Source organism: Coregonus lavaretus, assembly GCF_964263955.1.
Source record: "Coregonus lavaretus genome assembly, chromosome: 16".
NCBI classification, from domain to species: domain Eukaryota; kingdom Metazoa; phylum Chordata; class Actinopteri; order Salmoniformes; family Salmonidae; genus Coregonus; species Coregonus lavaretus.
This window is the reverse complement of record NC_140003.1, coordinates 20,938,458-20,954,334: the sequence shown is the minus strand read 5'-3', so window position 1 is coordinate 20,954,334 and position 15,877 is coordinate 20,938,458. Positions and strand designations below refer to the sequence as shown.

At 42.0% G+C, this 15,877-nt stretch overlaps 1 protein-coding gene across 1 annotated transcript in view; it reads right to left on the bottom strand.

Moving 5' to 3' along the window:
- LOC311143431 (parathyroid hormone 2 receptor-like) overlaps positions 1 to 15,877 on the bottom strand; it is a gene marked incomplete at both ends in the record, with an annotated part of 111,815 nt that overhangs the window by 4,982 nt on the left and 90,956 nt on the right. The window contains 3 exons of the mRNA XM_084179251.1: positions 7,079 to 7,217; positions 9,074 to 9,168; positions 12,520 to 12,586. Coding sequence (XP_084035377.1) covers positions 7,079 to 7,217; positions 9,074 to 9,168; positions 12,520 to 12,586 — 301 coding nt within the window. The remainder of the gene's footprint in view (positions 1 to 7,078; positions 7,218 to 9,073; positions 9,169 to 12,519; positions 12,587 to 15,877) is intronic.

Genomic DNA, 15,877 nt, shown 5'->3' with positions numbered 1-15,877 from the left:
CAGTATCTCGTGGAGTGGGAGGGGTACGGTCCGGAGGAACGGTGCTGGGTCCCAAGGAGGGACATCCTCGATCCCTCCCTGTTGAGGGATTTCCACCGTCACCATCCGACTCGCCCTGCTCCGCGTCCTCCTGGCCGTCCCCGAGGCCGGGGTCAGCGCACTGCTGGAGCCGCGCGTCAAGGGGGGGTTACTGTCACGACTTCCGCCGAGGCTGCCTCCCCTCCTTGTTCGGGCAGGTTTCGGGCGTTCGTCGTCACCGGCTTACTAGCTACTGCCGATGCCATTCTCATCACTCCACTTGTCATGTCTTGTCTTGTCAGTCACACACACCTGGTGCTCATTCCCCTAATTAGTATGTGTATAAGTGTTCCCTCTGTTTCCCTTGTCTTTGTGAGTGATTGTTTCATTGTGAGAGCGAGTAGCTCGGTTGAGCTACTCTTCCATTTGTTATTGCCAAGGTGGAATATTTCCCTTGTGATAGTTTCGTATTGACGTTTTATTTATGTAAAAGGAATAAACTCTGGACTTTGGTGTTTTACCTCCTGCGACTGACTCCTTCATTCACACCTCATCACACTGAGTGGCCAAGATAAAGTTTTGACTTAAACCGGCTTGAAAATCTAGGTTAAGACTTGAAAATGCCTGTCTAGCAATGATCAACAAGTAACTTGACAGAGCTTGAATAATTAAAAAAAGAATAACAGGCAAATATTGTACAATCCGATTTGCAAAGTTCTTAGACTTACCCAGAAAGATTCCGAGCTGTAATCGCTGCCAAAGGTGATTTTAACGTATTGACTCAGGCGGTTGAATACTTATCTAATCAAACTATATTAGTGTTTTATTTTCCATTAATCCATTTTCACATTACAGAGTATTTTGTGTAGATCGTTGACAAAAAATTACAATTAAATCCATTTTAATCCTACTTTGTAACACAACAAAAAAATTGGAAAAGTCAAGGAATGTGAATACTTTCTGAAGGCACTGTATTCCAGGGGGGAAAGTACCCTTCTCTCCTTTATTCTCTGTCTCTATTCAACATAACACATAGACTACTGAAATGCCATAAGATGAATGAGATGTTTTGATACAATTCATATGTTTATTTAAATTTTAATTCCTCAAATAATTATTCATAAGAATCATCAATCACAGGAAAATGTCATGCATTGATCGGCATCCCTTCTGCTATATCTCACAGGCCATTATATCTCTCTTTCAAATCTTCCCCTTTTCTCTACTCCTGCTTTCTTTGTGTAAGCAGCAGCACCCCTTTTCTCTCTGTTAAGTTTGCAGATATATTGCAGTGGTTGGCTTTGCTATAGACAGAGCTGAGGCAGGCATGTGACTTGCCTAGTAAGGAGAGAACACTTAACATGCAGAGAACACATGGTGTAATTTATACTCCTTTATCTCATCACCACATTGAGCTGGTAAATAAAGAAACTCAATGATGAGTAAAACTATAATATTGTCACGCTGTTAGTTGTTATTATTCTCTCCAAATTGCATGGCCTGTTGGGTACATAAACCACAGGACCATTCTCAAACGTACAATATTAAATGGGCGACAGGTAGCCTAGCGGTTAAGAGTGTTGGGCCAGTCGCTGGTTCAAATCCCCGAGCCAACTAGGTGAGAAATCTGACAATGTGCCTTTGAGCAAGGCACTTAACCCTAATTTCTCAAGTAAGTCACTCTGGATGGGAGCGTCTGCTAAATGACTAATGTCTTAATGTACGAAGGTTTCCACACTTCATACTGTGCTGTATGAAGAATAATGCCTTAGGGTAATGCGGCTATGATGTACAGTGGGGAAAAAAAGTATTTAGTCAGCCACCAATTGTGCAAGTTCTCCCACTTTAAAAGATGAGAGAGGCCTGTAATTTTCATCATAGGTACATGTCAACTATGACAGACAAATTGAGGAAAACAAATCCAGAAAATCACATTGTAGGATTTTTAATGAATTTATTTGCAAATGATGGTGGAAAATAAGTATTTGGTCACCTACAAACAAGCAAGATTTCTGGCTCTCACAGACCTGTAACTTCTTTTTTAAGAGGCTCCTCTGTCCTCCAATCGTTACCTGTATTAATGGCACCTGTTTGAACTTGTTATCAGTATAAAAGACACCTGTCCACAACCTCAAACAGTCACATTCCAAACTCCACTATGGCCAAGACGAAAGAGCTGTCAAAGGACACCAGAAACTAAATTGTAGACCTGCACCAGGCTGGGAAGACTGAATCTGCAATAGGTAAGCAGCTTGGTTTGAAGAAATCAACTGTGGGAGCAATTATTAGGAAATGGAAGACATACAAGACCACTGATAATCTCCCTCGATCTGGGGCTCCACGCAAGATCTCACCCCGTGGGGTCAAAATGATCACAAGAACGGTGAGCAAAAATCCCAGAACCACACGGGGGGACCTAGTGAATGACCTGCAGAGAGCTGGGACCAAAGTAACAAAGCCTACCATCAGTAACACACTACGCCGCCAGGGACACAAATCATGCAGTGCCAGACGTGTTCCCCTGCTTAAGCCAGTACATGTCCAGGCCCGTCTGAAGTTTGCTAGAGTGCATTTGGATGATCCAAAAGAGGATTGGGAGAATGTCATATGGTCAGATGAAACCATAATATAACTTTTTGGAAAAAACTCAACTCGTCGTGTTTGGAGGACAAAGAATGCTGAGTTGCATCCAAAGAACACCATACCTACTGTGAAGCATGGGGTGGAAACATCATGCTTTGGGACTGTTTTTCTGCAAAGGGACCAGGACGACTGATCCGTGTAAAGGAAAGAATGAATGGGGCCATGTATCGTGAGATTTTGAGTGAAAACCTCCTTCCATCAGCAAGGGCATTGAAGATGAAATGTGGCTGGGTCTTTCAGCATGACAATGATCCCAAACACACCGCGCGGGCAACGAAGGTGTGGCTTCGTAAGAAGCATTTCAAGGTCCTGGAGTGGCCTAGCCAGTCTCCAGATCTCAACCCCATAGAAAATCATTGGAGGGAGTTGAAAGTCCGTGTTGCCCAGCGACAGCCCCAAAACATCACTGCTCTAGAGGAGATCTGCATGGAGGAATGGGCCATAATACCAGCAACAGTGTGTGAAAACCTTGTGAAGACTTACAGAAAACGTTTGACCTGTGTCATTGCCAACAAAGGGTATATAACAAAGTATTGAGAAACTTTCGTTATTGACCAAATACTTATTTTCCACCATAATTTGCAAATAAATTCATAAAAAATCCTACAATGTGATTTTCTGGATTTTTTTTCCTAATTTTGTCTGTCATAGTTGACGTGTACCTATGATGAAAATTACAGGCCTCTCTCATCTTTTTAAGTGGGAGAACTTGCAGAATTGGTGGCTGACTAAATACTTTTTTTCCCCACTGTATGTAGAAACAGGCAGAATATTAATGAATGCTCTTTGCTAAGTGGAGACAAGGGGAGGGAAACACATTACAAAATGCATCACAAACAAATGTGGAAACACAAAACATGAGAGGAAAGCTCTTATCCTCTGGGTAATTCCATAGAAAGAAAACCAGACAAATAAGACGACAGTTCTGCAATGTGCGAGGAAAGCCACACTTTGTAGTAAAATAAAGTGTTGTTCCTTTTGCCTTAAGAACAACTATTAAAGATATAACAGAGAGGCTAAGATGAGCAGCTTATAAGGATTAACCAGGTATTTCTAATAAAGCAGCTACCCAGCTACCCAGCTACCCAGCTACCCAGCTACCCAGCTACCCAGCTGTAAGATGTAGCATAGCTCATTAAAACAACAGTTGGGTGTCTCTATAATGAGCCACTTAAATCATTCAATTCAAAAGCATAAAAGTATGTTTTAAAGCTGAAATATTTTATTAGTAGAATGAGATGAAAGCGCTTGGTAGTGAGCCACTACTGAGGGATCCTACACATTATTACACTGTCTGGCACAGCTGTGATAAACTGACTGAAAACAGAAGGCTCTCATGACTGACAGAGTGAAGCTGATCCGAGCGAACCTGATCTGTCACTAGCACTTGGTCCGGAGAAGGACCTCAGCTAGACAGAGAGATGAAGGGAAAGTGCCAGGATGAAGGGAATCTCCCCACCTGCCTGAGGATCAGGCTCTCAACTGTAGCAGACCCTGTCAAACCGCACCAGTCTGAGTGAATGCAATGAAGCGAATGATACGGAGCGAATACTACAGAGCAAAGTAGCTTTCACTTCAGGTCAAACTCCTGTCCCAACTTATTTTTATTGGATACAAATTTAAAGCTTTCTTTAAAAATTGGATCCTACTTTATTTAATTGGATACTGTTCTATCATCTTTCAGAGCTACATGTACATTCAATCTTGAGGAGTGAGAGGGTTCTCATGTAGAATTCAAATTGTGTTCTTCAAGAAACAAAGGAAATATGTAAAATGTCTTCAAAATGTAATTTAGCGATTTGGCTTCAATGTTCAGGATATAGTGGCTTATTCTGACACATTAGTAATTCTACTAACTATTATGAGCTAGGCCTACAGAACATAGTAAACACCATCTTCCATTTACAGTGGATGCTATTCAAAAGGAATTATTTAGTACAGAATGTGATTATAGGCGCCAAAAGAGAGTGGGACCCATATGGACTGAGTCTGTAATACCTACATGTTTCAAGCAGTCCAACATAGTCCCTGTGCCCAAGAAAGTGAAGGTAACCTGCTTAAATGACTACTGCCCCGTAGCACTCACGTCGGTAGCCATGAAGTGCTGTGAAAGGCTGGTCATGGCTCACATCAACACCATCATCCCGGAAACCCTAGTCCCACTCCAATTCGCATAACGCCCCAACAGATCAACTGATGACGCAATCCCAATCGCACTCCACGCTGCCCTTTCCCACCTGGAAAAAAGGAACACTTATGTGAGAATGGTCTTCATTGACTACAGCTCAGCGTTCAACACCATAGTGCCCAAAAAGCTCATCACCAAGCTAAGGACCCTGGAACTAAACACCTCCCTATGCAACTGGACGCTGGAATTCCTGATGGGCCGCCCCCAGGTGGTAAGGGTAAATAACAACACATCTGCCACGCTGATCCTCAACGCGGTGGCCCCTCAGGGGTGCGTGCTTAGTCCCCGCCTGTACTCCCTGTTCACCCATGACTGCGTGGCCAAGCATGACTCCAACACCATCATTAAGTTTGCTGACGACACAATAGTGGTAGGCCTGATCACCGACAACGATGAGACAGCCTATAGGGAGAAGACCTGGCAGTGTGGTGCCAGGACAACCTCTCCCTCAACGTGAGCAAGACAAAGGAGATGATCGTAGACTTCAGGAAAAGGAGGGCCGAACACGCCCCCATTCACAACAACGGGGCTGGAGTGGAGGGGGTCGAGAGTTTCAAGTTCCTTGGTGTCCACATCACCAACAAACTATCATGGTCCAAACACACAAAGATAGTCGTGGAGAGGGCATGACAACACCTTTTCCCCCTCAGGAGACTGAAAAGATTTGGCATGGGTCCCCAGATCCTCAAAAAGTTATACAGCTGCACCATCAAGAGCATCCTGACCGATTGCATCACCGCCTGGTATGGCAACAGCTCGGCATCCGACCGTAAGGCGCTACAGAAGGTAGTGGTACGGCCCAGTACATCACTGGGGCCAAGCTTTCTGCCATCCAGGACCTATATACTAGGCGGTGTCAGAGGAAAGCCCAAAAAATTGTCAATGACTCCAGTCACCCAAGTCATAGACTCTTCTCTCTGCTACCGCACGGCAAGAGGTACCGTAGCGCCAAGTCTAGGTCCAAAAAGCTCCTTAAAAGCTTCTACCCCCCAAGCCGTAAGACTGTTGAACAATTAATAAAATGGCCACCCGGACTATTTACATTGACACCCCCCCCCTTTTCTTTTTACACTGCTGCTACTCGCTGTTTATTATCTATGCATAGTCACTTTACCCCTACCTACATGTACAAATTACCTCGACTAACCTGTACCCCGCACATTGACTCGGTACCGGTACCCCCTGTATATAGCCTCGTTATTGTTATTTTATTGTGTTACTTTTTATTTTATTTTTTACTTTAGTTTATTTAGTAAATATTTTCTTAACTCTATTTCTTGAACTGCATTGTTGGTTAAGGGCTCGTAAGTAAGCATTTCACTGTAAGGTCAACACCTGTTGTATTTGGCGCATGTGACAAATACAATTTAATTTGATATGGTATTGACACCACTGTTACATTTGAGCCATTCTTATCCAGAGTGACTTACAGTAGTGAGTGCATAATTGTTCATACTTTTGTATACTAGTCCCCTGTGGGAATAGAACCCATAACCCTGGCATTGCAAGCCACACAGGACTTATCATATGATTCAGAGCCCATTATTAGCATTACCTGTGGGCCAGGGTCATTGTAAGTGTTGCTACTGGAGTGCACTAAAGCAGCCTCTGTATTATCAGTTCTAGTAGATTGGCCTCCTTTCTTCAGGGAGAGGAGTGCAGGACTAGAATAGAGTAAGAGTAATCTATCACTATCACCTCAGTAGGAGTATCTCTAGTAGAAACTCATTTTCCCCCAGGTACTGTATCATTTCTCATACAGGTCTAGACAGTGAGGGCCAGGGAGAGCCAAGGGCGAAGATGATAATATTGAAAAGTACAGTAGCAATCAGTTGTATTGATCATCTCCCAATGCTTCTGGCAGAGTTTTTAATCGATGAATAGAATCACCGACCTGTGGTGATAGATACAAGTAGGGTTGATTAAGCAAAATCGTAATTTCATTGCTTGATTATATGTGATGAATGTTGGTGGGACTTGGCCACAAACAGTCTCACTTCCCTCAGGTGAGAAATTATGTTTAGGGGATAAAGTTGAAGGAGTGTTGGAAAGTAAAGTTCTCCCTGAAGTTGTGAAAAAAATATCCAACAACATAAGTGTAATACACAAAAAACTAAGTAAAAGTATGCAAGCTTGATAACCCTGAGGGTTGTGTAGCAAATACATTTGTTACCTCATATCATAAATGGCAAGTAACAAATAATTCCCTAATTTTCAAACGATAGTTACCTGGAAGGAGTTGAAGAAGAGCTCGAAGTACATCCTGACCTCCCAGCTGAGGCCCTGGAAGGTGTGAGGCATCCCCACAAAAACAATGTAGTGGACCCCAAACACCAGCACCAGCACTAGGGTGGACTTAGCCAGCTTCCTGTGGGTACAGACAAAAACAGAGGTTTGCAGGGGCTCAGTTTGAGCAAGACAAGACGAGATGTAGAATTGTTGAATATTTATCTCATAACAGGTCATTATTTGGGATGGAAGGTGATCAGTAATTCTGCGTAGTCCGACTCCAATGTAGTTGTTTTTCTCACACACACAAAGGCTGAACATCACCGGTCTTTACATCACAGTAGATTCAGTCATGACATCGACACTCACCAACAACTCCCTGTTTAATAATGAACAGTGTTTCAAATTTCACAGATGGCCATTAGTCATTTCACATTTGCTGCCTTCTGATCTCCTCGCCACAGGGGTCTCTGGTAGTTCTTCCCCTCAGATCTGATCTGCATTAGTTATCTATCTAACCAATCTCCTGATCCATCAGTGAAAATGCCAATAAGCAACGAAGCCTACCGGTAATTATGGAGCATTTTTAAATGGCATGTAGGCCGACATTCAGTACGGAGAATGATGTAAATGGGGCACATTTAGTTCAGTGCCTCGTATCGTCTGCCATCATCAGTCATGCTACAGTTCAGTGAACACATGACTGACGCCCACAGCAGGGTTGACAGTCTCCAGCAGGGTGATGTTCTCCTGGTCTATAAGGTGACTCAGATGCGTGTGTGTGTGTGTGTGACTGTATGTTTAAACGTGCGTGTGTGTGCCTGTGCGTGTGTGTTCCTGTGTGTGTGTGTGTACGTCGGCGTCTATGCCTGTGTGTGTGTGCAAACATGAGACGTCCCTGGCACCATATCAGCTGTTAACCGGCCACCTGGTGCCCAGCACTGCACTGTGGTACGCTGCTCAGCAGGGGAGGAGAGGCAGAACCAATTGATCACTGACCATTATTAAGCCTAGCAGTGACGTGGGGTTTGGCCCAACTGCGACCCTGGTGGAAACACTCTGGCTCAGTCTCAAATGGCACCCTATTCCCATTATAGTTCCCTACTTTTGACCAGAGCCTTATGGGCCCTTGGCCAAAAATGGTGCACTGTATAGGGAATACAAGAGTGCCATTTGAGATCCACCCACTGAATGAACCCCTGAATATCTCTGACCTCCCCAACACACAGCCCTATCATTACAGAGGCTTTCAACATTCACTGTGGATGTTGTTTGGTACCATCATGGGTAATAACAACGACTAATAGGCTTTATCCCATCAAGGCTGATGAATACATAGTTAGTACTGAGTATAGGAATTCAACGTCAAAATATTACAGAGTGCATAAAAAGGCTTTGGCCAGGGGCAGATTTTCTCAAAGCATAATGTTCATTTAAACTTACATGGTTTTGGTCAAATACAAGCTGGTACCATAAGTGCCCTGAGGCCTAGAATAAAGACGTTAAATGCATGGACCTTGCTTGAGGCTCTTCTGTATGTTTTACGGCATATCATCCCATTTTGTAATGATAAGGAGGCACAGGGGATATTTCAGACAGAACATCAATTGTAAACTAGAGGCAAGGTATTTTACACCCTAGACAAAATGTACACCTATCAAGTTATTTTCAAAGGGAACATGAAAGGAGGAACAAAAGGCAGAGCATTGTAAATAGCATATTTCATCTCAAATGTTCAACTCTACAGCCCAAAACACATTGTGCATTCAGAAATAATTCAAGGTAGAATGCCTTATCTTTGCAGTTGACTTTCAATTCAATTTCACATTTGAAGCAATCTGATCCATAGAGATTCAAATAACTAGTGGGTCCTTACAGACATCTTACAGAAATCTTTGCACTAACTGTAAATCGCTCTGGATAAGAGTGTCTGCTAAATGACAAAAATGTAAATGTCAATCTTTGCCAATGCCACTGTGACATTGACCTACCCACCTGTACTGTTTTCTTGTGTCATATCTCCCTGCGTTGGTCTCCCTGATCTTAGTCGCCAGCACTCGCACAATGTTCACAAAAAGGATAAAGTTGAGCTGAAAAGACAATTGGAAAAAGTTATAATTAGCCGAGCCAGAGATACCAGACACTTGATTGCAGAAAGTACAACTCCCCTGCTTGAAACTAATTCCCTCACTTTAATCTCCTCTCAATTCCCTGCGTTCTTGAGCTCTATTTGAAAAGCCAATTTTCTTAGCACTTAACATCTCTTCACAATCCCATGATAGAGAAAATGGGATTAACTGTCAGGAGGCATCGAAGCATGTTGATAGATTATAGACCATACAGTGGCTGGACTTGAAAATACAGGTTCTATCTACCATGTTAATGTATATCAGTACATAAAGCAATTCAGTACAAGTACAAGTGTGAGTTATAGAACTCCAAAGCTAATATATAGGAGACAATAGGCTTTGAAATGGGCTTCAAGGAGTGTTCCGAGTGTTGAGACAGCATTCGATTCCAAACTCATAAATATGCCTGACTCATAAACGGAATCAGGTCATTGTTCCGTTTATGATGAATGATCGTTTCTCTCTGAGGAAAACCTCTCAGTGACTGGTGAGAACAGCATTAAGAAAATTATTATTTTGGACATGTGTGGCAATCAGTTGAATGCCTTTTGCCACAATATAATTAAATAATTGGAAAAATGCAAATTGCCGTTTATGTATTTAGGCATTTAATTCTGAGAGGGCTCTTGGATTGGGGCTCCTAATGAAACTCAACATCCATTAAACACCCTTCTGTCACTTTGTATGAGGAAAACCATGACAATATTAATACAAAATACATTCAACAGTGGTCTCATTTTAGAGTGATTGGTTATTGTGCCATCCATTGCGGTGGGAACAGACTGCAAAGGATGGGATTTTGGTGAGACTGTTGGGGCTTAATTTATTTCACCATTCATGTGGAGTGTATATGTGACTTATGACATCTGATGAAAAAACTCTATGATAAGCTATATGATCGGCCTTTGACATCCCATTCTCACCATGTGAGTGAGAATGTTTTCCAAATCCCATACTGAAGAGCTAGCCAGCCCTGAGCTAACACACTTTCATTCAAATATTTAACTTATCTAACTATTTAACTAAAAAGTATTCTCTCTGGACCATAATTAAATGAGCTTAATAGGATGAGTAGCAGGCTGGATGGAAAGCCTTCAGACCCAGACCCAGTATTTTCTCAAAACTGATTTAATATTTTCAGACAACCAATCTCAAACCTCAGAGTTCCTTCCTTCCAGCCAGAGTCTTTGCTTGCATCCCAAATGGCACCCTAGTTATTTTATAGTGCACTACGTTTAACCAGGTCAAAAGTAATTCACTATAAAGAGTCAAAAGTAGTTCACTATAAAGGGAACAGGGTGCCATTTGGGACTCAAACCTTTATCTCTTATTCATCCCACCTTACTTACAGATTCAGATCACACTCCTCAGATCCCAATCACTTAATACTCCTCCATTTCCAATCAGTGTGATTATATACATTCCCTCCAGTCTCAGACCCAAAGGGAACAGAGACTGAGAGGGAAATCTTTTCAGGTGAAGTCATTTGGTAATTTAAAAAACTACACAATTTCCTTTATTAGGTGATGACGCAACTACAGTTTAAATTGTTTTAACCCATTATTGTCATAAAATGCTAAACTTTTCAAATCCAACTGCATTACAAATATATTCTGTATAAATTAACAATGCATACAGACTATATAACTTCCACACAATGTTAAAGGCCACATAATTAATGTATGCACTCACTAACTGTAAGTAGCTCTGGATAAGAGCGTCTGCTAAATGACTAAAATGTAAATGTAAATGAAAATGTCTTACCGGCAGGGAGGATGGGAGAATAACTGATTAATACAGCCAGCCACGAGGCTAAATTAATTGTAATGTAAGATTTAACAACGCACCTTTGAACTGCTTTAGAATACATAGTCTGGCTGATGGAGTCAGTGAAACGTGAACACAAACAACATAAGGATGTAAATTATGTACAGTATGTTATTAATCCTACATGATCCGATCAGGCATTGTGAACTCCAATCCCAAAGGATAACACTTCAAAGTCAGTCAGTGGAGTGGAAGCTACAACTGGCAAATTGGCTCTTATGATAAGGTAAGTGTGCCTCCATACCAGTTGCTATCGCTCACATCGCAGTCTGTATAAGAATTATATCCCAGAGTTAACACAGAGATGGCAGGGCAATGGGGGGCAGTTGAATGTTTAAACTCCATCAAAATCGATCATATTTTGCCGGAGTGCAATTTGCTTCCAGTTAAAGATTCTCTAATTTCTCTAGCTGGCTTCATTCATGCGAGAGACCCCCATAGACAGTGTAAGAAGCAGACATTGTCATACTGTGTCTGTTTCTTCAGCTTCTGAAACAACTTAGCTTGGTGATGGGTCTCAGCAGGCAGGTCTGTGTGTCTAATCTTCAAAGCTCCCGATAACCCACACACTGACAAAAAAGTAGGTCGTCTGAACTAAATAAATAATGAGGCAGTAAACATACAGTATATACTGCATTGGTTGTCTATATTTTCTCCCAAGGATTTGTGTGTACTGTAGTCATAATTACAAAGTAATAACAACGCTATAACAAAGCAATAAAGGTTTGAACCAATCAGTGAGCCAAATTACACAACAAGACTTACTAATCATCATAATCATTATGTGTATATTATATGCTCATGCCTACAATAGCCCTAAACCCCCATCATGTTCTGGGAATTCGAATGATCGCTCTCCATTTCCCTCCTCTATGGCCTCTGTCCTATAGTGTTCGCCATGGTAACATCATGGTAACCAAGGTCATTAGAAGACTTCTGAACTCATGTTGTCCCTGTCTGACTTTCATTAGATGCTGCACAGCTCTTTGTATGGATTTACATATTAGTGAAAATGTTGTTGTTATTTTTCCGGTAATTATATTATTAGACATTCAATTCCAACTGTCAGGGAAAGGAGATTGCTTTTTATACTTAATTGTTGGTGTTAACTGCTGAATAATTGGTGGGATCCTCAGATAAGCACATGCACACATGCATGCATGCACAAACAAACACACACACATACACACACATAAACAGATGCACGCATGCACGCGCTCTCACACACGCATGTGCGCGCGCACACACACGCGCACGAGATTGAGAGGGAGAGAGAGCAATTATCATGTGAACTGAGTTTGCTTTTCCTGCTCTCATATCAGTCTGTGTCCCTGCCACAGGGGTGTTCAGCTGTGTGTTATGAAACAGAGAGAAAAGTGAAGGGGAATAGTTTATCTATTTTCCTGAGGCAGCGTGTCATCCTTAAGCTGCACCAACTCTGAAACTGAGACTGCAGGCAGAACGCAAAGCATTTCTCTGACTTACTCCGATGGCTGTCAGAATGGGGACCTGGTATATCCACTTAATGTTCCCAGCACTTAACTCCCAGCACCTAGAAAATAGGAGAGTAAAATAGATGGTTAAAACAAGACAAACAATGAGGGTAAAGTTGGATGGAGTGAAGGAGTAAATATGGGGTGATCAAAACAAAGAAACAGAAATAGAAGTGGAGGGATGGAGAGAGCGAAAGAGGTGAAGAGCGAGAGATGAAGTGAGTGGGAGAGAGGAGAACTGCAATTGACATTCCTGGGGCAGGATAATGAAATCCATTAAGAGACTCTTCCCTATTCATTACAGTGACAGGCAGGGCAGCTAAAGAGAGCTCCATTGAGTTCCATCACGGCTAACGGCAAAGGCTATGCCTGCCTACCCATTCAATGTGAGAATGTGTTTTGCTTATTCTGTCAGAAATGTTTGTTTCCCCTCTATTTGAGCACACTTAATCCGGTTAGAGGTGTTTACTTCATGAATCACAGAACGAGAAGCTCTGAAAATAAAATACCCATCCAAAGCGAAGGAGTCATGCTGAGAACGAAGGGACATTCTGGGTGGACATTCTGCTAACATGATTTGGGAGGTTTATGGTCACACATTAGATAGGAACCTGTTTGAAAAAAGAGAGTCTGCAAAAGTCTTATTTTCCCTAAACAAATGTGCCACATTAGCTATATATAGCTAGCCATAATTGTAATGTGTAGGCGATTTGAGGTATTCAATCCTTGCAGTTGTGTTTTTTCTGCACTGAGCTTTAAGAATTGTTTGATGCTCACAGCAGTGTGTCCCGAACGGACAGAGTTGACACTTGATTTAGAACTTGACAGTCCCATTTAAAGCTGGCTGCAAGTAATCCGTGACAGAAAATTCCTTAAAGATGGAATCCGCAGTAGGGGGAAACAGCGCCACTGGCTGCCCCACCACCGTTGTTATTGTCCTTCTAGCGCGCATACAATGATGTCCGAGGGGAAAGACAGTGTTTGTTGTTTGCAGTAACTTCTTCTTCGTTGTTGTAATATCGCAAACATACGTGTCTGTTTTACCATTCAGGATTCCATCTTTAATGTAGTGTTAACTATAATGCTACATCTGAAAAGTTGTGTATTAAATACATCATCTATAAACAAACACAGAAATTTAAACGATCCATTTAAACAGCCTTAATCAAATGCTGGCTCTTTATCCAAATTATGTATTTTTATCCAAATGATGGCTCTTTCTACAAATGATGGCTCTTCCTACAAATGCTTACTCTTTTACGGTTTCTTGCTGAGAGAATAATTTTGGAAAAACATTAAAAGGCAGCTTGAGAGAGAGAGAGATTTATAAAACCTTTATTTTATACTCAAGTATTAACAAAAATAATGGCACACTGTGCCTTTTCAAAAATGCCATTCCTAAATAAAAATTTAAACATTTTAAAAAAGCATATACAGTGGGGAGAACAAGTATTTGATACACTGCCGATTTTGCAGGTTTTCCTACTTACAAAGCATGTAGAGGTCTGTAATCCAGAAAATCACATTATATGATTTTTAAGTAATTAATTTGCATTTCATTGCATGACATAAGTATTTGATCACCTACCAAACAGTAAGAATTCCGTCTCTCACAGACCTGTTAGTTTTTCTTTAAGAAGCCCTCCTGTTCTCCACTCATTACCTGTATTAACTGCACCTGTTTGAACTCGTTACCTGTATAAAAGACACCTGTCCACATACTCAATCAAACAGACTCCAACCTCTCCACAATGGCCAAGACCAGAGAGCTGTGTAAGGACATCAGGGATAAAATTGTAGACCTGCACAAGGCTGGGATGACTACAGGACAATAGGCAAGCAGCTTGGTGAGAAGGCAACAACTGTTGGCGCAATTATTAGAAAATGGAAGAAGTTCAAGATGACGGTCAATCACCCTCGGTCTGGGGCTCCATGCAAGATCTCACCTTGTGGGGCATCAATGATCATGAGGAAGGTGAGGGATCATCCCAGAACTACACGGCAGGACCTGGTCAATGACCTGAAGAGAGCTGGGACCACAGACTCAAAGAAAACCATTAGTAACACACTACACCGTCATGGATTAAAATCCTGCAGCGCACGCAAGGTCCCCCTGCTCAAGCCAGCGCATGTCCAGGCCCGTCTGAAGTTTGCCAATGACCATCTGGATGATCCAGAGGAGGAATGGGAGAAGGTCATGTGGTCTGATGAGACAAAAATATAGCTTTTTGGTCTAAACTCCACTCGCCGTGTTTGGAGGAAGAAGAAGGATGAGTACAACTCCAAGAACACCATCCCAAACGTGAAGCATGGAGGTGGAAACATCATTCTTTGGGGATGCTTTTCTGCAAAGGGGACAGGATGACTGCACCGTATTGAGGGGAGGATGGATGGGGCCATGTATCGCGAGATCTTGGCCAACAACCTCCTTCCCTCAGTAAGACCATTGAAGATGGGTCGTGACTGGGTCTTCCAGCATGACAACGACCCGAAACACACAGCCAGGGCAACTAAGGAGTGGCTCCGTAAGAAGCATCTCAAGGTCCTGGAGTGGCCTAGCCAGTCTCCAGACCTGAACCCAATAGAACATCTTTGGAGGGAGCTGAAAGTCCGTATTGCCCAGCGACAGCCCCGAAACCTGAAGGATCTGGAGAAGGTCTGTATGGAGGAGTGGGCCAAAATCCCTGCTGCAGTGTGTGCAAACCTGGTCAAGACCTACAGGAAACGTATGATCTCTGTAATTGCAAACAAAGGTTTCTGTACCAAATATTAAGTTCTGCTTTTCTGATGTATCAAATACTTATGTCATGCAATAAAATGCAAATTCATTACTTAAAAATCATACAATGTGATTTTCTGGATTTTTGTTTTAGATTCCGTCTCTCAAAGTTGAAGTGTACCTATGATAAAAATTACAGACCTCTACATGCTTTGTAAGTAGGAAAACCTGCAAAATCGGCAGTGTTTCAAATACTTGTTCTCCCCACTGTATATACATTCAACTCATTTAGTCAACAAAAAATCATTTCCCCTCCTCCACAAAACAAACCGCTCCTTCGTAAGCCCACTTCTCCTCAAACAATGGGAGATCTTTTACAGCCGAGAACTCAAAATCCACTTTTATTCTCGTTTTGAATAATCCTTTAAAAACACATCTTACATCCTGCCCATATCCCGTGTCTATCTTGTGTTTCCTACTCAGAAAAATGTACATCTTAGCTTGTCCCAAAATAAAATTTTACAATTTACATTTTATTTTCTGTTGCTTACTATATTGAAATCCCAAAACAAAAACAGTTGTAGACAAAGACTGCAGTATTTCAAAGAGAGGCTTTATCCTCTCACACTCC